The sequence below is a fragment of the Manduca sexta genome, chromosome 3 (assembly GCF_014839805.1).
Source record: "Manduca sexta isolate Smith_Timp_Sample1 chromosome 3, JHU_Msex_v1.0, whole genome shotgun sequence".
NCBI lineage: Eukaryota > Metazoa > Arthropoda > Insecta > Lepidoptera > Sphingidae > Manduca > Manduca sexta.
Genome location: NC_051117.1, coordinates 2350925 through 2376831, shown reverse-complemented (window position 1 = coordinate 2376831; position 25907 = coordinate 2350925). Strand labels below are relative to the sequence as shown.

The 25907-nt window shown below is 35.3% G+C and overlaps 1 protein-coding gene across 1 annotated transcript in view; it reads left to right on the top strand.

Annotated features, from left to right (window-relative positions):
* The first annotated feature begins 5893 nt into the window (after nucleotides 1-5893).
* LOC115441224 (fibrillin-3) overlaps nucleotides 5894-25907 on the top strand; it is a 50059-nt gene continuing 30045 nt past the window's right edge. The window contains exons 1-2 of the mRNA XM_030165918.2: nucleotides 5894-6055; nucleotides 20042-20222. Of these exons, the coding sequence (XP_030021778.2) occupies nucleotides 6004-6055; nucleotides 20042-20222 (233 nt within the window). The 5' untranslated portion in view covers nucleotides 5894-6003. The remainder of the gene's footprint in view (nucleotides 6056-20041; nucleotides 20223-25907) is intronic.

The window sequence follows — 25907 nt, the reverse complement described above, 5'->3', positions numbered from 1 at the left end:
ATATTATCGACGGTCCCTACGTAAAGTATCGATATTCGATACTATAGTAGGGACCGTCGTTATGTCTTATTATGTCCAGTAGTTACACTGGCTACAATGTCCTTCAAACTGGAGCACTACTGTTTGGTGGCAGAAATATACATTGCGGTGGTACCTACCCAGGCAGACTCTCACATACGAGAGACCTACCATCAGTTAATCTCGTTTGAATTAATTCAAGTAGACATTAATACATTAATTAAAATTAATACATTAATTTAATACATTTATTAAACTATTTATTTTAAGCTTGAGCTAATACTTAAGAGTGTACTCAGTTAAGTTAGAGCTGTTACTTAAAACAAAAGTCTGCTAAACAATTACATATAGTGATTTAAAATTTGATTTGAGGTGATGTTAATATTTATTTAATCGCAACTATCGTAACATGCCTTAGTTTAACAGCATCTCATCTGATATCACACTTGAGAGCGAAACCGACTTGCATTTATACAACCCTAAGATATTATATTATTAGTAAACAATTATAAAATAAAAGCGGCGATAGCCTAGTTGGGTGTGGAACGGACTGCCAAGAAGAATGTCTGCAGGTTTAATTCCCAAGGGCACACACCTCTGACTTTTCTAAACTCATGTGTGTATACTTTGTGAATTTATCGTTCGCTTTAACGGTGAAGGAAAACATCGTTAGGAAACCTGCACATCTGAGAAGTTCTCTATAGGAATGTCGAAGGTGTGTGAAGTCATCGTGGTGACCTAGGCCAGCGTGGTGGACTAAGGCCTGATCCCTCTCAGTAGTAGAGGAGGCCCGTGCTCAGCAGTGGGCAAGTTGTATAATACAGGGCTGATATTATTTAAACAATTATAAGGTCACGGGACGTTATTCCATCTATGGAGACTTGTCCCTTTTATTGGAATTACGGACGTTCTTTTCGAAGGACTGCTTCGATGGCCTTATAGGTAAATAGGGGATTTTTTTATTCTCTTACCTATATGGAAAAAGACGCATTCGCCTTTATAGATGGAATAGGGCCTCGTAATCTTAGTATGTTCTTTCTCGCTTCCTCTTACAGTAAATGTCATTAAACATAGCAAGACAAACACTGAATAGTTATTACAAATATAAACATTATTAATGAGGCAGGTAGAATTGTCTAAAATATTTAAATCAAACACAGACTTAAGTAAGACTGCATTGAAATTAATTTCTAGCTTTATTATTACTTAGTAATTAATCAGATAAAAATAAATTTACAATCAAAGGTCATTGAGCAACTAACAGCTATCTTCCGGATTGATTAAAGAAGTGATCTATACTTCTAAAACATCTTCCATAAACCTCCAAAAGCTATGTTTTGATAAACAAATTGCAGTATTGAGGTCACAGAGCGCATCCAACAATTCGTGGAAACTTAGAAAGTGTAAACAGACGAAATAGCCATTAAGCTTAGTATTGGTTCCGTACTTTCCTTAAGGCTACAGTAACGATATAAGTAACATACATATATACATAATATATGCATTTCTATACCATAGGGGTAGGTAGAGATAGATTGTCATTTTGCCTAATTCTTGCCCACTCCTTTCGCTCCTTCTATTTTCAAGTAACTATATAAGTTACATAAAAATTACTGCACCTCTATCTCATAGCGGTAAACAGAAATAAATTGCCAGTTTGCCTAATTCTGGCCCATTTCTTTTGCACCTTTTGTTTTCATCAATCCTCTTATGTGTTGCCGGTTCATAGTTCTTTTGTCCTTATTAACCGACTTCAAAAACCAAAAAATAATTTAACATTACCTACATACTGGTTTTAGTGGTTTTTAAAGGCGGTTTTATTTTAAGATTGTCCAATATCTGACATTAAAAATGAATCCGTCCTATCCGAATTTCGCCCTCAGCGACCAAACTCAAAGGAGATCAGCCATTACGCTTTACATATTACAGTGCACAAGTGTGTGCGCAATGCGCTGGTCTTGCACTGGTAATTCAAAGTAATGATATTAAAGGACATAAGTTAATGTTCGTAAAGTCCTAACCACTGTCCGTTAAGTACAAAGAATGGATTTAATTTCGGTATAGATGTTTTGATAAAATTTAATTATACAGTTCAAAATATACCTTCCTATTCTCATCAAAAACAAACGTTGACGCAAAAGTAGCTTATTGCACTCAGAGATAATGTAGCTTTTTGAACGGACTTATTCGTGAGCGGAACAGAGAGCAGAAGCTAGTCTGCAATAAAGAACCTTGGCATGACATCATTTATTGAGATAGTTATCGCCGCCTGATTTTAATTGCCGCCAATTATTGTTTTTTTATTATCAATAATTATTTAATCTCACCTTATTTTAAACCAATAAAATTCAGTTTAATAGCAAAAACTTACATCGTAGATATAATTGTCTATACCTTGACTCTACTATAAAGTATATAAGTACTATAAATAAATAAATTCAAGCATTCATCCTCATCTAGGAAAATAAATTTGGATCAAGAAGAATGGAATGGTGATAAACGGGAAATTGATATTGCATCATAATAGATGACTGCCTCGGTGGCGTAGTTGTATTGCGTGCGCGATACGACTAAAGATCGGGGGTTCCTGGTTCGAATCCCGGGTCGGGCAGTAACATTGGATTTTTCGGCACAATATTAGACCGGAATTTGTGCCCGATATGGTGGTAGGCGCGCCTCCAATTACACCACGAGAATATACACGGTGAAAATTAGGCGCACCACGCTTTTGCCTACCTTTTCGTTAGTTCGTGTGATAACAATTAATATATTGGTACCAACCCGGTCGAGCCGGCTACTAAAGTTGTCATGCAGTCAACGTGTTTATACTTAAAAGGGATTATTTTCTAAAATCAAACAACAGGTCTGAAAGATGAATTAGAAAAACCATAATAAGATTCCAATACTCTAATACTATTAGAAAAATTTATGATCAGTTAAGTACACATTTGTGTTCGGAATTATTTTTAGAATTATGATTCCTAAATTATAATCAGTTTGGCAAATGATAAGTCTCTAATTGTGCAGAGACTTACATAATTCCACAACTTAATTACTTAAGGAAAAGGCAAGGACGAAAGTTTGCTTTCGCAGTTGGAAGAATTTCGATTTGAAGAACTCAAATTCATTCATCATGAAATATTAAAGTTAACCTATTACCAGCTCCGTACTATATACTGCCCACTGCTGGGCATGGACATGGTAAAGTTGAGGAGTTAGTCTCCCATGCCTAGTGCAGGTTTGCAGACTTAAAATATTTCTAAAATTTCATGAACGATTTTTAGGTTGAATTGCGAACTATATGTACTGGACAAGTAAAAAATCGAAACAACAAGATATTTTCTTAAATATTTTGGTCCACCTAGAAATAAAAATTGAAGAATTCCCGATTGATTCAAGGATCAAATGGTTTTCAAAATGGAAAGGCCGCAAATGAATCCCGCAACAAAATAAAAAAGTAGGGTTTGCAATAAACACTAAAACGGTAATCAAGACGTTCAAACTATTTTCCGTTTTACCAATTTACGACGGTATTCTAAAATACACAAGTAGAGTCGGCAGCTACTGACGAAATGTATGGTCAACAAATTAGTATGTAACACGACAATGAAGCAAGTGATAATTACAGATTACACTAAGCTGCATCGGCCATTGCGCAACATATTTTGGCTTTTAATCGAAGTTTTAAATTAAGTTCAAAAATAGAATGTGTAAATGATTTATACCTAACCGCCGTTTCATTTGTTTGTTTGCAGCAATCTTCATTTTATTTATCAATTAATCCATTTAGAACCGTATCTATAAACTATTTTGATCTCAAATTCTCTTGCTGCCTTTTTTGACACTAAACTATCTTATAGCCAATGCCTATGCATTAAAGTCTAAATGCCGTAGGAAACGTCTCGATTGAGTTCACCTATATACGTGGTTCTTGGAATCGAATTGTTCGTTATCATTGGACTGCTTAAGAGCAATAGTTTCGGCAAATTCTCCGCAAAATAGATAAAACAAATGAATCTAGGTCAGTCGGTTAAACTTAGTTGTTGTGAAGTAATTTTATTGTTGTTTTTATCTGATCTGAACGAAAAGCTTGGTTTAGTAGTATAGAAAGGGGAAGGGATTGCTGTTTTGTTTTCATATTTTTTAGTATCCCACTATTATGAGGGCTAAGGGTAACTATTTTGTTTTTAAGTACACTCACATAACTGATTTAATTTATCACTAATTTACGAAAGCAATAATAGTCCTTGTGCGTCACAAGTGAGGTGCCAGAGGAGGGAAGGTCCGCTATTTCATACGTAGCGTACAGCACTCGGGAAACCATATTTATTTAGCATAAGAGAAGAAAGTTCCTCGGTCGATGTGGCACAGTCTACGACAGAATACTTGACGGTCTCCCTGGGAGAAGTCGTTACGTTTTGTAATTAAAGAGACCGCCCTCTCCAAAACAATTATAAAAAATATTCTATTTTTATTAGACCAACAATTCCTTTGGCAAACTATATCGGCGGAGGTGATCACTAATCGCCAAAAATTTTGCGTGAATCTGGTACCCACGGGCGGGATTGCGGGAATTTTCTGAAAGAGTAGCAAACTGTCTTGCGAGCTCTACAAGTACACTAACAAAGTTTGTTAAATGTTATAGGCTATCCTGTCCTATAGACTGACGTAATACCTAGCCTTTATCCGAGTCAAGATCTTTGAAATGCCAATGCTAATGTTTTTGAAAATACTAAGCCTTGACGATTACTTGGAAGGTTGGATACGTCTTTTACTGTTTTATTTTAATAATGATTTTGCACTGTTTAAGATTTTAATTTGGCGCAGTTTGAGACGTGTGTTTTCCTCTTACATAAATCGGCTCGATATTTATAAGCTTTAACGACTAGGTGTTAGTTGAATGAAAATAGATAAAAGACAATTGTTTTAGAAGAATTACGTAAGTTCCTACTTTGGTGATATAAAAAAGTTCTGCATAAGCAATTGTTAATTAGATGTCGATTTAGCCAGTGAAATGGAGATCGGCATGCGCTCTCTATTTAGGTGGTGTTACTTGACATTTTTTTTCGAAACACCCTTTAACCAAGTTGAAATATATTCACTTTATTTTGACCTAGATATAAATAAATATATACCTACTATTTTTGATCACACTCTCTATGGCATAAATAGAGTCCAAAAAGTACAGTTTATTTTTGCCTGTCGAAATATCAAAAGATTTATGTGGAAAATAATATAAAAATACACGGGATTTAGATGGAATCTCGGATAGGACATTTTGAAATGTCCTGAGGCATATCGCTTGAACGTCGACGCTTAATCCCGCCAGTAAGTGCATAGATTATTGCGCAGAACCGACTCTATCGATTATAAATTATAATCATATTATATTTAATCCTGCATGGGTATAACTAAGAAGTTCTTTATAGTAAATACAGCGTAGTCAAAATATAGTGCCATCCGATGATAAATGTTGTGTTCAAATCAATTACTCTTTTTTTTTGTGTGATTTTCATACTTTTGGAAAAAAAATCAAGCTTGTCAGTGGTATTGTTAAAACGGACAGATTTTTTTCAAAAATAATGTTGATAATTGTCACAAAAATATCAGTGCGATTCGTAGGAGACGAATGATTTGCAACTAGTATAGCGGTGTATTTTAAAACTTTATTTAAAAACAAAAGAAAATAAGTTATAATGGATTTTGTTTTTTTTGATAATAAGATTAACTATTTGACAGGGACAGCCAACGTCACGCTAATGGGCAAACCAAGTAGGGTTTCAAGTAGTGTAGTTTCAACAACAACTGTGACGGGAGACAGCACGACCTATCTGCCCCATATTCTTTGCCCAGACAGAGACAGAGTGCATTTACGCACCGAAATAGACCGCGGTGCGCCGGCGCACAGTTCGGTCCCAACCCGCGACGCATGCGCGGCTCGAATAAGAAATGGCTCGACAGTTCTAAGTGAATTAACTTGTGATCATGTGGGGTTTATTGTGTTTTGTATTGGTGGTATTTACCAGGGACAGTTATGGTAAGTAATGATTCTAAATTAAGTAATAACTCATGATTTAAGTATTGATTATACTGACAAACTTTTTGATGTCTAAGTTTTGGTACAAAGTTATAAACCATACTTTACAAGATCATTTAGTTACAATACAAGATTTATTTGTAAATTGTTTGTACCATTCTGGAATTTAATTTGAGTAGTCCCATAGGCCAGTGTGGGCTTGACCGCCCAATTTTAGGTAGGTGGACATTGACAAAGTATTCTTTTTAAATTATTCAATGTAGAGCTTAAGTATGTTTTATATTACGGGTGTTAAATAAGCATACTATAATAATATTTATAATAATAATTATCTAGTTCCTAAGTATACAAATGATTTTATAATTTATTAAAATACGAAATCTGTACAGAAAGGGACATATTGTACACTTATTTTTTTAGACCGGCATAATAAAATGATAATGCACTTTATATTAGTGCAATGTAGTTGGAAGAATATTGTTCAGCGAGAAACGTTTCTGTCAGTTACCACAGTTATGTCGGCATAAATAGTCACCACAGTTATGCCGGCACGCTCAATTGTCTCTACATTTGGTATAAAACATTTATTATTAAGAGAGAATGTGTTAACCGGCATTAATTGTTCAACAGCATAAAAACTTTAAGTAGCGGCGATAGCCTAGTTGGGTGTGGAACGGACTGCCAAACGAATATCCGCAGGTTCAAATCCCAAAGGCACACACCTCTGACTTTTCTAAAAAATCATGTGTGTATTCTTTGTGAATTTATCGTTCGCTTTTAACGGTGAAGGAAAACATCGTGAGGAAACCTGCACATCTGAGAAGTTCTCTATAGGAATTTCGAAGATGTGTGAAGTCTACCAATCCGCACTAGGCCAGCGTGGTGGACTAAGGCCTAAACCCTCTCAGTAGTAGAGGAGGCCCGTGCTCAGCAGTGGGCAAGTATATAATACAGGGCTGATATTATTATTATTATTATTATAAAAACTTTTAGAGTTTTAGATTTAAATTCATCCGATAACTGGCCCAATTCTCTATAGAAAAAAGAGAATATTTAGAACTCTTCCTTATCTTTTTATTTAATTTGGTGATATACCCTGGGGCTGTCCCGTATGCGCCGAAGAAGGCCACCGCGGGTCTTTATAAGTATGCCAGAGTACGGTATATATACCTAGGGTTAGGGACTCAGTTCAGTACTCTTTTGAATGATACTCCCTGACATTAGGCCGTAGGAGCGGTGAAACATATCTTTTACTGTTGGTAGGTCTCTCATATGTGAGAGTCCGTCTGGGTTGGTACCACCGCGATGTCTATTTCTGCCGCCAAGGAGTAGGTTGTAGTCACTGTTGTGTTCCGTTTTGAAGGACATTGTAGCCAGTGTAACTACTGGACATAATAGGACTTAACAAATCATGTCTCAGGATGTCAACCGCAATAAAATACCAAACAATACTTTGTAATTCAAGGTGTTGGATGGTGTTTTTACTGTTTATGGGCGGTTGTATCGCTTACCATCAGGCGAACGGCAAGCTCGTCTCGTCATACAAAGCAATAAAAAAAACCGATCCAATTACTAATAATTACTAATAATTGTGGTGGTAGCGATAACGTATTTTTACGGAAAGGATTAAACGGATTAGTGCTAGGATCTAGAAGCTCGTCGTTCGCTCATAAAGTTCATGGTGTTAATCTTGTGACAAAATTGAAAATGAACATAGCACCTTGTAATAATGAACTAGTGATATGTATACATAAAAACGGTTATTTGACGTCCGAGATAATAATATAATAATAATAGTATCAGCCCTGTAATATATACTCGCCCACTGCTGAGCACGGGCCTCCTCTACTACTGAGAGGGATTAGGCCTTAGTCCACCACGCCGGCCTAGTGCGGGTTGATAGACTTCACACACCTTCGAAATTCCTATAGAGAACTTCTCAGATGTGCAGGTTTCCTCACGATGTTTTCCTTCACCGTTAAAGCGAACGATAAATTCACAAAGATTACACACATGATTTTAGAAAATTCAGAGGTGTCTGCCCTTGGGATTTGAACCTGCGGACATTCGTCTTGGCAGTCCGTTCCACACCCAACTAGGCTATCGCCGCTTACAACTTCCGAGAGGATTACTTAATCATGCAATCACACGCGATGTTACAGCATTATGATGATTATAACATATTTTATCCCATGCTGCTGCTAATCTAAATATAAATGCGAAAGATTGCGAAGATTTTAGATATTTCTTAGAAGTCGTTGAACGGATTTGATCCTTTTTTTATTAAAGGCACGACAATGTGACCCCGCTGCACCTGATGGTAAGTGACGTTGGGTTAAATAGTGTCTGATGATAGATGAGTACGAATTGTCAGTCGGCAGAATTATGACGGCCTGTATGAACCCGGATATATACAGGCTGATCTCGGAACGCGACGCACTTACATGGGCCACTATGGCGGGTTTAAACACCTTTTAAATGATCGCTATGGGGGTGGATATAAACTATATCCTACCACCAGCAAAATGTTTCAATCACATATAAAATTTAAATATATTTGGGATCAGGGCCGTAGCTAGACTTGAATTTAAGGTAGGGCAGCTGTTTTTACAAGCGGGGAGGATATAAAAATGTTACTAGATCTGATCTGCTCAATCGATTTTTTAGGTTTCCTTAAAATGTTAAGATGAGCAAAAAAAAAGAATAAAAAAAAAAAGATTAATTAACTTACGTAATTGTTAAGGTAATATACACATTGTAACAAAATTCCCATAAATCTCGAAAGAAAGTATTTCACCCATCAATACGAATAACTCTTACTATGGGACCAACTTCCAAATCGTAAAATAAAACCGCTACTCCATATATATTCATTGAGTCGTAATGTACAATTTTATTGATTATTAAGGTAGGGCATTAGTATTTTAAGGTAGGGCATTGCCCCTCAATGCCCCCCCCCCCTAGCTACGGCCCTGTTTGGGATGAATCACATGAGATACTATGGCGGACACAATTAGGTGAACTCAGATTAAGATTTTCACCCTTAATGATAATCTACATTTCATCCTAGAAAAGAGCAAACAGAGGATTCTAGCCCAAAAAATGTTTTACACATGTGTGTAGCTATGACTCAATACTAGAATGTTAATAGCATTATCATATAATTACAAGGAATTATGAGACATATGTCTCAGGATAGCACACGCTATGGTATTGTCGTCATTGTTTACGACAGTCACTGTAAGACACTAGTTATCGATAAAAAAATAATGTCACGTGTCCCATCCCTACACTGCACTCTCTAGTTCTGATGCTCATGCATGTAACACGTCTGTATCAATAAGATAATTGTAATATGTATAAACAACAATAAACTAATGCTAATCAATGAGCCTATCTTTATTTTATAGTAATGGCTTACCATAAGTCTAGCGGGTTTGTCATCTATATCCCTAAATGAATCCCTATTTCCCTTGGTCACGCCATCACGCGTGAACGACTGGACCGGTCCACTATTTTTTTTATTGCTGTGTTTGTTATTGTCAGGACAAGGTTCTTATGAAAGAAAAAATTTAAAAAATTGCGCGGAAAATTAGAAAATTTATGAATCTTAACGAAAATATTAATTTTTCATAACTGTCAGTGGTTTGAAATAACTGTCAGCGATTGACAGAATGCGCGCTGCAAATTTATAGTTAAGACGGGACAACGTCTGTCGGGTCAGCTAGTAGTATAATAAAAGTCCTTTTTGAAGTCGGTTAAACTACTCATTTCTGGCTTCGAGTGACATCGTCCCATCATAAACTATCTTCTATTTAACACATAAACATATTAAGGGTCATTATAAGAGCTTAAGAGCGTTCCCATGGCAACGGATCGTAAAGTGAAGTACCAGGCGCGGTCCGCACTTATTCTGGGAACTAAATATACGTATTTGTTTGCGATAAGATTTTATCTGATTCATTCATAGTAAATTTAAAGAATCGTAGTTCGACTTTCGAGTGTAATAATAATAAAATAAACTAGCCCTGTATTATAATGAGCACTGCAGAAAAGGGCCTCTTCATCTATTGAGACGGATTATTTAGTCCATCACATTAGCCATGTACGCCTTGGCAGGCTTGGAAAAAAAATGTGAAGAATTCTCATGTATTTATTTAACATTTTATTTATTGATACACTTTAAATACATAAAGTATATAGGTGGATTTAATGCCAGAGACATTTTCGACCAGTCGACCTTAAGGTGGTGCAGACATTTTTCATATTTTTTAGCATTTTCCTATAGGTTTCCTCAAGTTATTTCTTTCACCTTTCAAAGGAACGATAATTGATAAATTATCTACGCGTAATTCGAAACGTCAGAGGTTTGGGTTAAGAACATACGGATACTCGTTTAGGTAGTCCGTCCCAAACGCTAGGAAAATAATTTATTTTAATTCAAATATTCTTTTGTTATAGAGTTCACACATTTTTATTTTTTAACTACCCACCAATTTCCAGATTATATTTATACGAAACATTTTATAGGACGATTTGGAATAAGATCCCACGCTAATCACACGCAAATATTCAGACACCGTATATATTGCTAAGTAACAAAGTCTTGTCTTTAGATTAAAAAAATAATAATTTTTGGTCACGGATTCGCCCACATTAATATCTATTTATACTAAAAGTGGCCTCAAGCCTAATTTAGACGGAGCAACTTTTTTGCCTTGCACGTGCGATTCTTGAATGGGCAAAAAGTTGCATCGTCTAACCAAGCACAATGCAGTTCTTGCCTGCATTGATAGACAAAAAAAAACTTATAAAACTTGCCTCGTCTAATGATTTACTAGTATACATTTTTTGGCAGATACTGAATACTGTTAATACGATTTGCGCATGTCCGAGCAAAAATTTCGTGAGAGGTGTAATTACAACCGATTTTAGTGAGCAAGAAAGTTGCTCGAGCAATTCTTGTATGACATAATCGTATGCGAGTTTTAGTTTTCACTTGCGTCTCAAAAGTATGCAATATGTATTAGTTGCTGGTCGATTATTGCTAGCAACTATTGCGAACTGCTCTATGCAACAATAATAAAAAAAAAATCTTTATCATGTACTGTAGTTTATACCTCAAACTGATTTTGAAAAGATCAATACCAGAGTTTCTTGCCTGTTCTTCTCTGGTGAGAAATGCTTTCCGAACTAGTGGTAGAGCTAATATTGACGGAGTCTATTATATTTTACATGTTCAAATAAATTATTTCATTTCGGAAGTTTCATACAAATCCATGAAGTGTTTACTTTAATTAATCATCTAGACATATTAACAAACTTTGGCTTCATTATAAGTAACATTAAGATAAGGCATGTTGTGCAACGTTGCTCAACATCTTGCGCATCGATTACTGCCTACTTATAATCTAAAATTGGTACATTATTGCCTTGTTTCTCAGAGGCTTGTCGCGTAACCTAATTGTGGAGAAATTCCATACGGCTCTCGAAAGCGAGCTTTTAAGCTCGGCCGTTTTCGCATACTTATTATATATACGTCTAGATAGACATCTTCGGACGGAAAAATTATAATCACTATTACTCACGTTTTTTAACTCTCGACCGAAGAAGAGGGGGCTTTAAGTCTGTCTGTGTGTGTTGTCATTTCTAAACAAATGGATCGATTTTGATGCTTTTTTTTCTTGGAGTTTGATTACGTTTGAATTAAAACTTACCTGCGATGTGTACGCTTATTTATTTTTAACTGATTACTGTTTTTTTTTTTAACAAAAACACATAATACAGAGACACATACATCACGCATTTATCCCTGAAGGGGTATGCAGAGGCGTAACCCGGGCACACACTATTCGCCAAGTTTGTTCCGTCCCAGGAGATAAGGGACGAGCCTGTCGCCACATCAGGCACTAAGTCCAGACTCCAGGCTGATACTGAGCAGAAAAACCTAAATATCACTTTACCCGACCCGGGATTCGAACCCAAGACCTCAGCGCTGCCGTACCGCGCATGCAGTACAACTACGCCACCGAGGCAGTCGATACAAAGACGCGATTTAATATGCAATAAATGGTATTATTGAATTCAAATAAATTTTAATACTCTATTTAAGGAAACAGGTCTATATGACTAATACGTCTCAAGGGCAGGCGATAATAATATAGGCCATTAGTATTTACCAAACGTCACAATAAGGTTTAAATATCCGTATAATTGTCTCATAGTCTTGCTTTACTTATATTATGAGAAAGTCTGTGAATGTTTGCATGTTTGTTAGAAATAAACGAAGAAGCAACTGAACGGATTTTGATGGAATTTAACACACAGGGAGATCATGACCTGGATTAACACGTAGGACACTTTTTATCTCGATAAATAATAGGAAAAAATGGAACTGATTTCTTAAATATTTGTTTAAAATCACCGCTCATTATGATAATGAAATAAACATTGATAAACGATGATGAAAACAGTATTTTGTGTACTTTATTTCAAATAAAATAATGGACAACATTAAAAAACATAATATTGTTTTATCGGTATGGTTAACAGACCCATCGACATCGGACATTCGACATTTGGTCCTCATTAAAAGAGGAAACTGAAATATATTTGTTAAGCAAAATCTTAAAGCATTTTTTTTATTGCTTTGAATGTCGAGACGAGCTTGCCGTTCGCCTGATGGTAAGCGTAACGACCGCCCATAAACAGTAGAAACACTTTGAATTACAAAGTATTGTTTGGTATTCCACTGCGCTCGTTATTCTGAGACATAAGATGTTAAGTCTCATCATGTCCAGTAGTTACACTGGCTACAATGTACTTCAAACCAGAACACAACAGTGACTACACACTGCTGCTTGGCAGAAATAGACATGGCGGTGGTACCTACCTATCTCTTGACCCTTTGAAAAAAGGCGTGATTTATGTATTTTCATAAAGAATGACTCAATTTTTCGATGAAATTCGTGAATATTTTATGAAACAAGGTCCGAAGGAACCTTTAAGAATTACAGATATGGCATATAAAGATTTTGTGCTAGATATTCAGCGATAAAAATTAAAATGTCTTAAAAATGATTTAGAGAGTTGGCAGAACTTCTTTTGCAAGACATAATTGCTGCAAATTGGCCCGGTTTCGGTTTATGTCGGATTTTGGGTCGCGTTTACTCCAACTCGGAGTTCTTTGATTGTTACAAGTTATAAACAACGGCTGTTTATTTCCGTTCTTCATAGAATCGTATATTTTTTCTAATTTAAATATCATATTATATTGATACAAGTGTCTTCGACCGTTTTAGAGTCCGTTAAAGTATAAAAGTAACCTCTAAATCTTTATTCAGTAAAATAGATTTTATAACTTAAGAACATGCAGCGTTCTTATAGTGATTTTTCAAACTCAGAACGATAGTCTCACCAATGAGGTCACTCGGAAAAAATCTTCAGGTCTATTGATGTAACCCATATACACACAGATATATGTTTTAATTTTATATGTAATTGAAACTTTTTGCTGGCGGTAGGATATATTTAATATCAGCTCGTAAAGCGACCACCGTAGGTACACAAGGTGTTAAAACCCGCCATAGTGGCCCACGTAAGTGTGTCGCGTTCCGGGATCGGCCTGTGTATATCCAGTTCCAACAGGCCGGCATAATTGTGTCGTCTGCCGAGGGGTAATCATCTCTCGTCAGTCGACATTCTATTGGACTCCACTTACCATCAGGAGCAGTGGGGTCACTACCGTGCACGTGTAAGAGAAAAACGAAACTATAAGTGACTTGTAAAACAGTAACAATTACGATAACTTAAGGTTATAGCTTAAGGTCCATTTTTCATACATTTTGTTTCACCTTTAATCTAATACGACGAAATTTTAAAGGCCGAAATATCCATGCATATTAATTATTTTTACGTTTTTCTTTTAACTACGAGAACTAATCACTAACTAGACGTGAATTTAAATTCTTTACTTGTCAATACTTGTTTAGTTACCCAGATTAAAGGTGAAACAAAATGTATGAAAAATGGACCTTAAGCTATAACCTTAAGAAAACTCTGCATCAAACTTGCTAGCACTTTGTATATAATAACTTTAGACTACCAATATCTTGCAGCAATTATATACCGCAAAACTTCCAGATTAATTTACACTGACGACAGTATTTCAATTGTTCTATAAAAATACGACTTGCAAGTCTTCATATCTCAAAATTTGGAGAAGTTAGCTCGCCGCGATAGTTCTCATGATAAAAAATACTGACGGAAGTCAACTTCTGCACGCTTTCTTGCTAATCTAAACCTCTAGAACTGGTAATACCCCAGTCGAAATACAGACAGCTTGACTACCACATTATTCGTTCGTAATAATGTACAGTTATTTTCCTCCACATCTGTACGTAGCACAGTGACCCATATCGTGGTTATTTGGATCATTATGACTCACGAGAATGTTTATTGTAACCGTTTTATATGATTTATATTTGCCATGTGGTCGCGTCTTGTTAATAAAGGTCTGTTCACTTGGTTACTGTTAAGTTTTATTTATTTGTCCGGTAGATCACAAGATATGAGATTTTGTAGCACAGAGCGGTGCATAAGAAATCAAGAAAGAAAGAATGCGGGTTAGTTTTTGATTTGTCCCAGAAGGAAAGGAACGATTAGATATGAAAATGTGGATGTCTCTGAAAATCTCATTCACCATACGTAAGAAACATTAGGCTGTATTTTTTTTAATGCGCATGGCTGTGGTCCTACTGCACCTGATGGTAACTAGAGTGGAGTGCAATAGTATTTCGTCTGACAAGAGATGATTACCCTCGACATTCGACACAATTATGCCGGCCTGTTAGAACCGGATATTTACAGGCTGATTCCGGAACGCGATACACTTACGTGGGCCAGTATGAAGGGTTTTATCACCTTGTGTACGGTGGTCGCCATCTAGGCGGATATAAAATATATCCTACCACCAGCACTTTGGCGATAATGGTAGGATATTTCAATCTTTCCGGATAGCGACCACCATACAAAGTGTAACCCGCCATAATGGTCCAGGTACGTGTGTCGTTTTCCGGGATCAGTTGCATTGATTCGGTTTAAACAGGCCGGCAAAGTTGTGTTGACTGACGAGGGATAATCATCTCCAGTCATCCGACACTATATTCAGACCCCACTCCGCTTACCAACAGGTACAGCAAAATCACTTTGCCATGCCGTCATAAAAAGAAATCTAACAATTACTGTTTCTTATGTAGTGTTTAGGGCAACAATTCGACAGTTTCTGTGCGATGTTTAAATCTATAAACTGGTTTTAATAATTAAATTTGGTCTTAAACATTTTACTCATTCATCTTCAATGTATCTTTGGCAGCGTACACTAATTAATAAGTCTTACTAATGAGATTATAAATCGGTATGCAAGAGAAGTGGCATTAAATAACGTCATTTAATATTAATACGCCTGCGATCTTTCCAAAGGGTAAGTAGAGATGTATGAGTACACTTAACCAACGTTTATATCTATTTTATTACCATGTCATCCTAAATATAACGGAAAAACGATTTTGAAAATTAACGCAATAATAAATAAGTTATAATGCTTTGAAATTCATTGCAAGGCGTAGCTATAAATAACAGCAATAGCAAACTGTGACGTCATTTAATGTCACCGGATATAAAGCTGCATGCGTGAGAAAGAGATAGCTCGATAACCACGCCCACACTTTTACTTACAATAAATGTAATTAAATAATTTTCATGCTGATTTCACAGAAGAATTTCTTTTTCATATTAATTTATGTTACATATAAAATAATGTACAAAACCAAACATGGGAAACTAACTTATTGTTGCACCAAAAAAAAAACACAAAATGGCGTTAACGAGCAGTTATTGTAATTTAATAATTATAATTGCTATGAAACTGTCAGTTACTTCAATTAAGTGCAAACACCTAAAATTACTAAGATAATATGTTTTAAATTGTTATACACAATGTGCTTGAAATTTTACAGAATATATTGTGTTATTACGTCAGTTATATTTATTAACAGTCATTACGTCATAATATAAAATAAAATCCTTCACTACGTCTTGGTCTGAACACAATAAACTCAAAAACTACTGACAGATTACAGTTAATTTCCGTATGGAGATAGTTTGAGTCCCTGGGAAGAACATAAGTTATTTTTTATCCCAGAAAATATAAGGCACGATTATTAGGTACTAAACAATGCGAAAATCCGACACTCATGAACCATAATTTTTCCCGTATCGAGAGTCAACTGCAACAAAAAACCTGAATAATTTAGTAAGTTTCCAAATTCGTATCATGACCAAGTACGGGCCTGGCCGTGACACAGTTAAAGGTATTTGGGCCCGTCTGTGCCCCAGTACGGACCTGCTTTCTCGGACGTTGCCTTACCTAAAAAGGTTAAAGTTCAACTATGCGACTTTGACTTGCGTATTGTTATGAGACTTTTGCTGCACGGCATATTAACGCTACTGCACCTGGTGGTAATCCACTTACCACCAGGGCCCTTATTCTGTATGATAGTGTAAACGCGTAACGCGGCCGTGTCATGTTATCGTAATATGTATTGTTGTTTATTATGTTTGGGACTATAGAAATTTGGCTTACAGAATACCATTCCACGCACATTTCTCGAAGATAACATGACACGGCCGCGTTACACGTTTACACTATCATACAGAATAAGGGCCCAGGTGCAGTAGTAGGGCTAAGATAATATTAACTGGGGCCTTATTCTCTATCCCGCACGTTATTTTGTCAGTGCGTAACAAGCACGTAACACAACGCATCATGTTTAGGACTATAAACATTTGGCTTACAGAATACCATTCCACGCACATTTCTCGAAGATAACATGACACGGCCGCGTTACGCGTTTACACTATCATACAGAATAAGGGCCCAGATTAGAGATGACCCCTCGTCAGTAGACAAAACGCCTGTTTGATTCCAGATATACAGGCTAATCCCAGAACACGACACTCGTGTTAGATTGCAGTGAAAAAAATATAATTAAAAATAACTTTTTATTAGAAAGTATGACAATGCCACTACAGTCGGGGGTAACCAAGAGATACCAAATTATAAAAATAAGATATCAGTGACAGTGTTGCCAATATATTAAAGTTTTATAATTGTTTATATAATAAAATATAATATATCAGCAACTCGTGCGAGCAACTATGGCGCATTTTAAATAACATTAATGAAAGCAGCAATATCCAATTATTTTTATCACGTAATGAGCGAGGTATGAGGGTCCGTCCGTGTTAACCTCTTCCTAACTGAAGTTTCTCTATTTTCGGGGATAATATTAAATTAGTTTTCTATAATATGTTAATGCTTGATCTGTGTGCGAATTTTATCAAAATCAGTTCGGTGGTTTCTTCGCTTACTTCCAACAAAATATTCACAAATTTATAAGTAAGAAATGTTATTTATTTATAAGCACTGCCCTATTGTACATAATATATTAACACGTTTGATTTGCAACCTAACTAATATCATATAGCGAGGTTTCTTACAGTTTACCTACCATCACCGATTAAAGCAAAAAACTCAATACTCAAAATCACCACACGTTAATTTGATTTTGTTCAAAATAAAATAAACTTTGTGCCTAACTTATTTGGATGATTGTTTGGTTGAAACTTAGAATTATATAGTATACATTTTGACTTTGTTCATCAATTGTTGCCGACTGTATAAATGATAATAGTGTGTTATAGTAGATTAAAAGTAAACAAAATATTTCATTATCATTTTCCTTGTGTCGCGCCAAAAGGTAATTCCTGTACAAACATGAATCAAAGAATGCAGTATAATTATTTTCATCTAACTAAGGAGGAAGTCGCTAGCCGTGTAAAAAGTATCAAACTGAATGATCAAATATACAATGCACCTGAAGATGATACATTGATGCCGGCAGGGCAATTGAAGTAATTTATTTGAAACGAGATATATTCATAGTTACTAACTGGTAAGTCTCTCATATGTGAGAGTCGGCTTGGGTAGGTACCACCGCAATGTCAGATTCTGCCGCCAAGCTGCGTCACTGTTGTGTTCCGGTTTGAAGAACATTGTAGCCAGTGTAACTACTGGACAAAATGTGACTTTAGATCTCATGTCTCAGGATGACGAGCGCAGTGAAATACCAAACAATACTTTGTAATTCATTAGGCGAACGGTAAGATCGTCTCATCATTCAAAGCAATAAAAAAAATGTTACGGGACCAGAGTCGTAGCTAGACTAGCTATTACAAGCAGGGCGGAAATAAAAATGTAACTAAATCTGATCTGCTCGATCGATTTTAGGTTTCCTTGACTCGTAAACGCGAGCAAAAAAAAAAGGTTCATACTTAGGTAATTGTTAAGGTAATATACAGATTGTAACAAAATTCCCATAAATCTCGAAAGAGAGTTATTTCACCCATCAATACGAATAACTCTTACTATGGGACCAACTTCCAAATCGTAAAATAAAACACCCGCTGCTCCATATCTTTTCATTGAGTAGTAATGTACAATTTTGTTAATTATTAAGGTAGGGCATTAGTATTTTAAGGTAGGGCATTGCCCCAAAATGCCCCCCCCCCAGCTACGGCCCTGTACGGGACCCTATTCCATCTTCTGAGGAATATCCGTCTTTTTTTAAATGATGAACGATCTACTCGAAGGACAGATTTGATAGCCGTCTAGGTAAAAGAGTCAAAAAATCTTCTATTTTCCTATACGGCTTTCAAAGCTGTCTTTTAATTACCACCTCCGTAATTGCAAAAAAACGAAGTTGCTGCGTAGAATAGGGCACGCTGACTAAATTACTTTTCCTCGAGAAGGGAATCGAAATTAGAACCACATGGGTCACACCACAACTGATCTTTAATTCCTTTCCAAATAATATAATCATCATATTACAATCATTGTAAGTTCCTCGAAATCGGGTATCTTTCAACAAATTTACATCTAAGAACCGCATAGCAACCTCCGCCATATTGATACACGTGCATAACAATGCGTAATAAATAATATGTTAAGGTGGGGCTGGCCCACTGTCTCACTTCACATATCAACTTTTACGTGCTTCGGTTACACGATAAATATTTTAGAATACCATGCATATACTACGAAAGAATTGCTTTAACGCTCCGCAGGCAATGCTTTGCGGCTCAATTACATTTACACTTTCCTCACGTTGCTATAGTTGCAATCAATTACCCCCTCCCTCCCTCCAAACTAACAATCCCTATACAAAGGTTATGGCGTTAGCAAACATTATTCAAAAATAATTAAGAAGTTTTTAGTGGATACTAGTCTTGCGGCTTTGCCTGTGAGTTTTCCGCGATAAAAGCTATATATTTCCCGCTATATATATCTTCTCGGGATAGAAAGTAGCCTATAACCCTCCCGGGGTCTTAAATTATCTTCATACCAAATTTCATAAAAATCCGTTCAGAGCATTTTGACAAAATTGATAACATACGGACAGACAGAAAAGGTGAATTTGTTTTATAATATTGCATTATAATTTAACAAAGTTTTTGATTTAATAATGAAATGGATGTGAATTATCTTTCCGCCTGTATATAAAGTATATAAATAAATTTGACGCTTCCATCCCTCTAGTCTAGAGTTTGATAGTCTACTTGGGTATGAGACGGTCTGCCGAAACAAATGTTCACAAGTTCAAAACCGTACCACACCCGAGACTTGAAGAAGTTACGTGTATATTAGTTATCACTAATCGTTAACTTTAACGATGAAGGAAAACATCGTGGAGAACCTACATACCTGAGAATTCTCTATAAGAACTTAGATGGTATGTGAAGTCAGCTAATCAGCGATAGGCCACCGTGGTGGACTAAGGCCTAAACCGTTTTAATATTAGACACGTGCTCATCAAAGGAATAAAGAAAACAGGGCTTTTTAATCATAAAAAAATCCTTTATTCGCAGGATACATTGGAGACAAAATGACAGAGACGATCCAACTGTGCTGCAACGAAGGAAGGACGTTGGCAAGGAGTCACTCGTACCAAGACTGTTCCGCATCACAGCCGGTGCCTGCTGGCGTGGCGTCAGACTTTGAGTCCTTATGCATCATAGCGAGAGCGCAATGCTGTAGAGAATATTTTCAGTAGGTTACATGCTTTTGTAGTTTTTTATTAACCAAGTCATAGGCAATGCTGACAGGCCGGCATAATTGTGTCGACTGCTGATAGGTCATCTTCATCAATCTCTCGTCAGTTGATATTCTATTGGAATCCACTTCGTTTACCATCAGTTGCAGTGGGGTCACTTTATCGTGGATGTTTGAAAAAATGTGTTTTTATGGCAAGTCAAAATATAATAGATCTAGTCAACTAATCTAGACACGGTTGTGTCCATTTGTTAAAACAAAGTGACACATTCACCGAATGTAGTTTATACGAACTAAACTAATTCGAGCCATTTGGTCCATGGTATAGTATCATGAATATAATTATTATTATTATTTGCTAATAAGCAATGTCTTTATTTTAATGACATTTTATATCTGTAATTAGACTGTCTTAGTTGGATATCCAATAAAATGTCTTAGTAGGATAATCTTTTAGCCATCTCTGTAACCCTAAAGCCAAAAATCCTAAAAATAATATAAGTAGTAAGGGATTCACCGATACCCGAGCACCTGCGAAGCCACCCCGCGCCCCCAGCCACGGGGGGTCCGCGGCCTGCTCCAGGGCCGGGCCACCATACTATCCGCGAATTAAATTGATATCAACCGCGAATTAAATTGATATCAACCGCGAATTAAATTGATATCAACCGCGAATTAAATTGATATCAACCGCGAATTAAAATAATAGCGACCGCGAATTAAAATGATAGCACCCGCGAATTAAAATTATACCGCCCGCGAATTTCATTGTTATCGGCCGCGACTTTCAATGATACCGTCCGCGGATTACTCTTGTACCGTCCGCATGTAACGTCGAAGTTAACCGTGGATTTCATTACCAACGTCCGCGGATTGCATTTATATCACCAGCGAATGGAGTGATGCATTAACTTTACTCATGCTCTACGGCTCATTTTCAAGCTTGGACCTGTTCCCTTTGTTTCGTTATGCTTTTGTCTTTCTACTTTCTATCAGTGATCCTTTTTTATTGAAAAACGCTAAGGTCTTTGTATCGTATTTCTACTTAATAACCGTTTACAATTACTCAATACTGGCCCTTTACACATTATGGCCATTGTTTGTGAAAGATAAATCAATCAATTGTTTGTCATACATAATACATTACCCAAATTCTAGGTACAAAACCTTTGCATCCTCTCATTGTTCCCACGGGTGGTAACTATATTTTATCAATGATTTACTACTTCTCTATTATTTTTAACAATAGGTCTCGTCTCTATTATTCCCATTTCCGAATAATACGTATTCAATATAAAATTTATGGTGAAAGTTGGAAACATGTTGAGTCTTGTCTGTAATGAAACAATACTCGCTCTCCATATAAAAGCCCGACTCAAAATCACATGGTATCGTATTCCACTCTGTGCTCTGTTCCAAGCGAGATCTCCAGTTAAGTGTAATAGTGAAGTGTTAAAATAGTGAAACTGTTATAAAAATGAATGTAAGTACCTTTTTATACTTTGACCTAACGTTGTTATAACCAACCAGATGTTTAATTAATTGTTTATTGTATGTGTTGTCCACGAGGTTAATACATTTTAGCTGACTTCGATCTCTTATTAATTTATCATTGTTATTAACTTGTACATTTATACTTAGCATACCTATACGTATTTATCACATACTACTTACTTAACCGATAACTAAAACATTTTTATTAATTTTTATTACAGTTTCCTGAAAATACTTTCAAGAGTTATTATTACGCTGATGACAACGACGAACCTAGTGACGAAGAAGGGACGCTCGCAGCCAAAGTCAAAAGGCGATCATAGCCAATAAAAGATCGAACGAATTTAACAACATCGATGACTTTTTCGAAAAACCAAAGAAGAAAAAGACAAATACGAAAAAGTCATCCAGTGTTGGTCGATCAACGAGTGGTGGCGGCATTTCATACATCAAATCTAATAGCGACGACGGCACACATGCATCACACCTGATTAAAATTGAAATTTACGACGTTAATAAAATAAAAATATTGCAACGATCGAACAGTGGAAACACGCTGAAGTGCGACTTAAATATTACGCAGAAAGTGACTGTGATAAGAACTTGCAAACCGTAAAGGACACCATATACAATATTACTAAACAGTTGGCTAGTAAGGACGATTGTGTGAAATATACAATAGATACAGACAAATGAAAAACTGTCAGTGTGTAGTGCCAGTGCGTAAACTTTTATAACTTAATAACTTTGAAATGTTCTTCGTGTGAAAGAAATAATTGATTTCATTTAGATATTATGCTTTGTTCTAAGAAACCAATCATTGTATTTTTGCGATTGCTATAAGTACTTAAATATTTTAATAATTTAGATTGTATTGTAAAAACAGTGTTTTAAGTTACTCATCTATTTGCATTTTGAACTCTTTGTGCTAGTGCTAAGTATAATTATTGTAAATACTTATGATTCTTTTTAATATTTGTCAAGTCAAGTCAAGCTTACGATTGTAAAGTAATTGGGAACCGTTAAAACATGTTTGGAACTAATTGAATACTTTTTTTCATAACCGTTTAAGAGAGTTGTAAAGTAAATTGTTTAGGTAGTATATAAGGTCTGAACTAATTTTTAAACTACACATTGCTAAGTCATTTCCCATCATGGATGCATTGAGCTGTGATTTATACAACATGGAACTCGTCGAACTTGTCGAAAACATCGAATCAATGGAACTGATGTCATCACAATATGACGAAGAACTTTACGAGCTCTGTGATAAAATGGAACAAACACAAGTCGAAACGTGAGTACAATATTTTTTAATTATGTTAAGACTAGTTGTAACATGTTTTGAAAATCCATGAAGAGGGGATACATTCCAAGTATTTATAACGGTTGGGACGTCTTTCACAATCATTTCACGTGTTTCTTCCGTTTATATTTTTAACATTGGAGTACAACGAAAATGTACCGCTCGCTTGATATTTGTAGTTTATCCCAGAGTGAGATTGCGGGTTTTAGCAAAAATATTATTTTACAAAAATATCATCATTTTATAAGGTTTTGGTATATACAAAATGTTTTACCAGAGTCAATGCTAAGAGACCCTGATATTTCTCCCTATTACACTCCATGTAATGGACATAAAATCGGAAATGTATCGGAATCAGATGAAGACGTCATTGATGGTGTATTACCCATGCAAGCATATTGTTCACAATGTGAATAACAAAAATGTTAGTATTTAGATATTAGATCAATTGCAATATTTTTTTTGGTTTGTTAATAAAGTTATTAATTATTTTCTTTGTCATTCAGAACTATTCAGAAAGGAGATGGCAGCAGGAAGAGATCAGCGTCGACGTTACTGAGTGAAGAGGAAATAAAGAGGAAGAAAAAGCTTCACCTTGTAGCCCCATCGACATTATCATCATCAACAAAAAATAATGTAAGTACAGAATTTGATGATAAAATTGAATGTCCTCAATGTCTAGTTCTTGTGTTAAAAATATCTGACCAACCACGTAAAGAGCAATACACATAAAAATAATGTAATCAGAAGGGATAATGATTTTTCTAATGTTCAATTGATTGATAGTGCTTTCGGTAATAGACTTGTTACATACAGAGTGAAATCTAATTTCATTTCAGACCATTTGTTTGAAACACCCGAATTATTTTTGAAAAATATTACAAGCGTTATGTATAAACTACTCTGTTATTAATGTTCAAAATAATGATCATGAATGCTTCCGTTGGGCAGTATTGTCAGGATTGTATCCAGCTACTCATAGCTCCAACAGGGTATCATCTTATATAACACATAAAAACAAGTTAAATTTTGATAATATCTCGTTTCCTGTTAAGATTAATGACATTCATAAGTTTGAGAAATTAAATAATATGAGTATTAATGTTTTCGGATTGCATTATGATTCATTAAACAAAACTAATAAAATTGTAGGACCATTACATTTCACGAAACATAGAAAAACGACTCATTTAAACTTATTGTACATATCTCAAGGTACCAAAGGTCATTATTGTTTTATCATAAACCTCTCGAGATTATTATCTAAACAATTATCAACCTCTGAACATGCAGTTCATATTTGTGATGGTTGTTTATTAAAATTTACATCATTAGATAATTTAAAACGTCACCAAGAAAATGACTGTTTTAACGTGTGCACAAGTTTGCCATCGGAAAACGATAGAAAAGAAACTGGTTTAATGAATTAATCCCATCAAACCAAATTTCATTCAATAACTTTGAACGTAAATTAAGAGTACCATTTGTAATATATGCTGACTTTGAAGCATTCTTAAATCCAATAGAGGGGCTGTTTTAATAACCCAAATCAATCATCAACTGCTAATGTTCAAAAACATGAAATGTATAGTTTTGGTTATTATATCAAATGTTCTTATAATGACAATTTTTCAGTATATAGATCGTATACCGGAAAGGATTGCGCACTAAAATTTATGCAATTAATTAAAAAAGATTTAGAAAATATTTGTAATAAAAATACTTTTGTTAAATCTCCATTACCATTAAAAGATGAAGATAAAATAAATATTAGTCAAAGTGAGTCATGTTATATTTGTAGCAACAAATTAAATGGAGATACTACAATATCATATAATTTCCACACTGGTGCTTATGAAGGAGTTGCTCATGCATTGTGCTCAAAGAAATACAAAGCACCTAATTTTGTTCCAGTATTTTTTCATAATTTAAGTAATTATGATGCTCATTTTATAGTGCATGGTCTTAATTTTGATGAAGGTGATATTGAACTTATTCCTGAGAATAAGGAAAAATATATTTCGTTTTCTAAAGTTTTACAAATCAATAATAGAATTTTGAAATTAAGATTTCTTGACTCTTTTAAATTTATGTCCAGTAGTCTTGATAAATTAGCTCAGAACTTATTACCTAAACAATTTAATGAACTAAAATTAAAATATCCACATGAAGAAGATTTTAAACGTTTAATTAGAAAAGGTGTTTATCCATATGAATATATGACTTCATTTGATTCTTTAAAATAACCCATCGTCCTACTCGCGATAAATTTTATAGTTCTTTAAATGATAGTCACATCACAGAAAATGATTACCTTCACGCTCAAGATGTATGGAATCATTTCAATTGTAAAGACATGGGTGATTATTCCGATCTTTATTTAAAACGGATGTTTTATTACTAGCGGACATATTTGAAAATTTTAGAGATGTTTGTCTTAAAACATACGGATTAGATCCTGCCCACTATTATACAGCACCTGGATTAAGTTGGGATGCTATGTTAATATTTACTAAAATTAATTTAGAGCTGTTAACAGATATCGATAAGATAACGTTTATAGCTAATAATATTCGGGGTGGTATATCGCAATGTAGTAACAGACACGCAATAGCAAATAACATGTTTATGTCGGAATATGATTCAGACAAACCATCTTCGTTTCTTATGTATTTAGATGCAAATAACCTATATGGTTGGGCTATGTCGCAATGTCTCCCAACCGGTAAATTTGAATGGGTAGACATAAAGACAGACTTTAATGTCGCCGATGATGCTCAATATGGTTTTATTTTAGAAGTAGATTTAGAATATTCAAATGATTTACATAATTTTCATTCAGATTTTCCATTTTGCCCGGAAAATGTGTGTGTTTAGGAAGT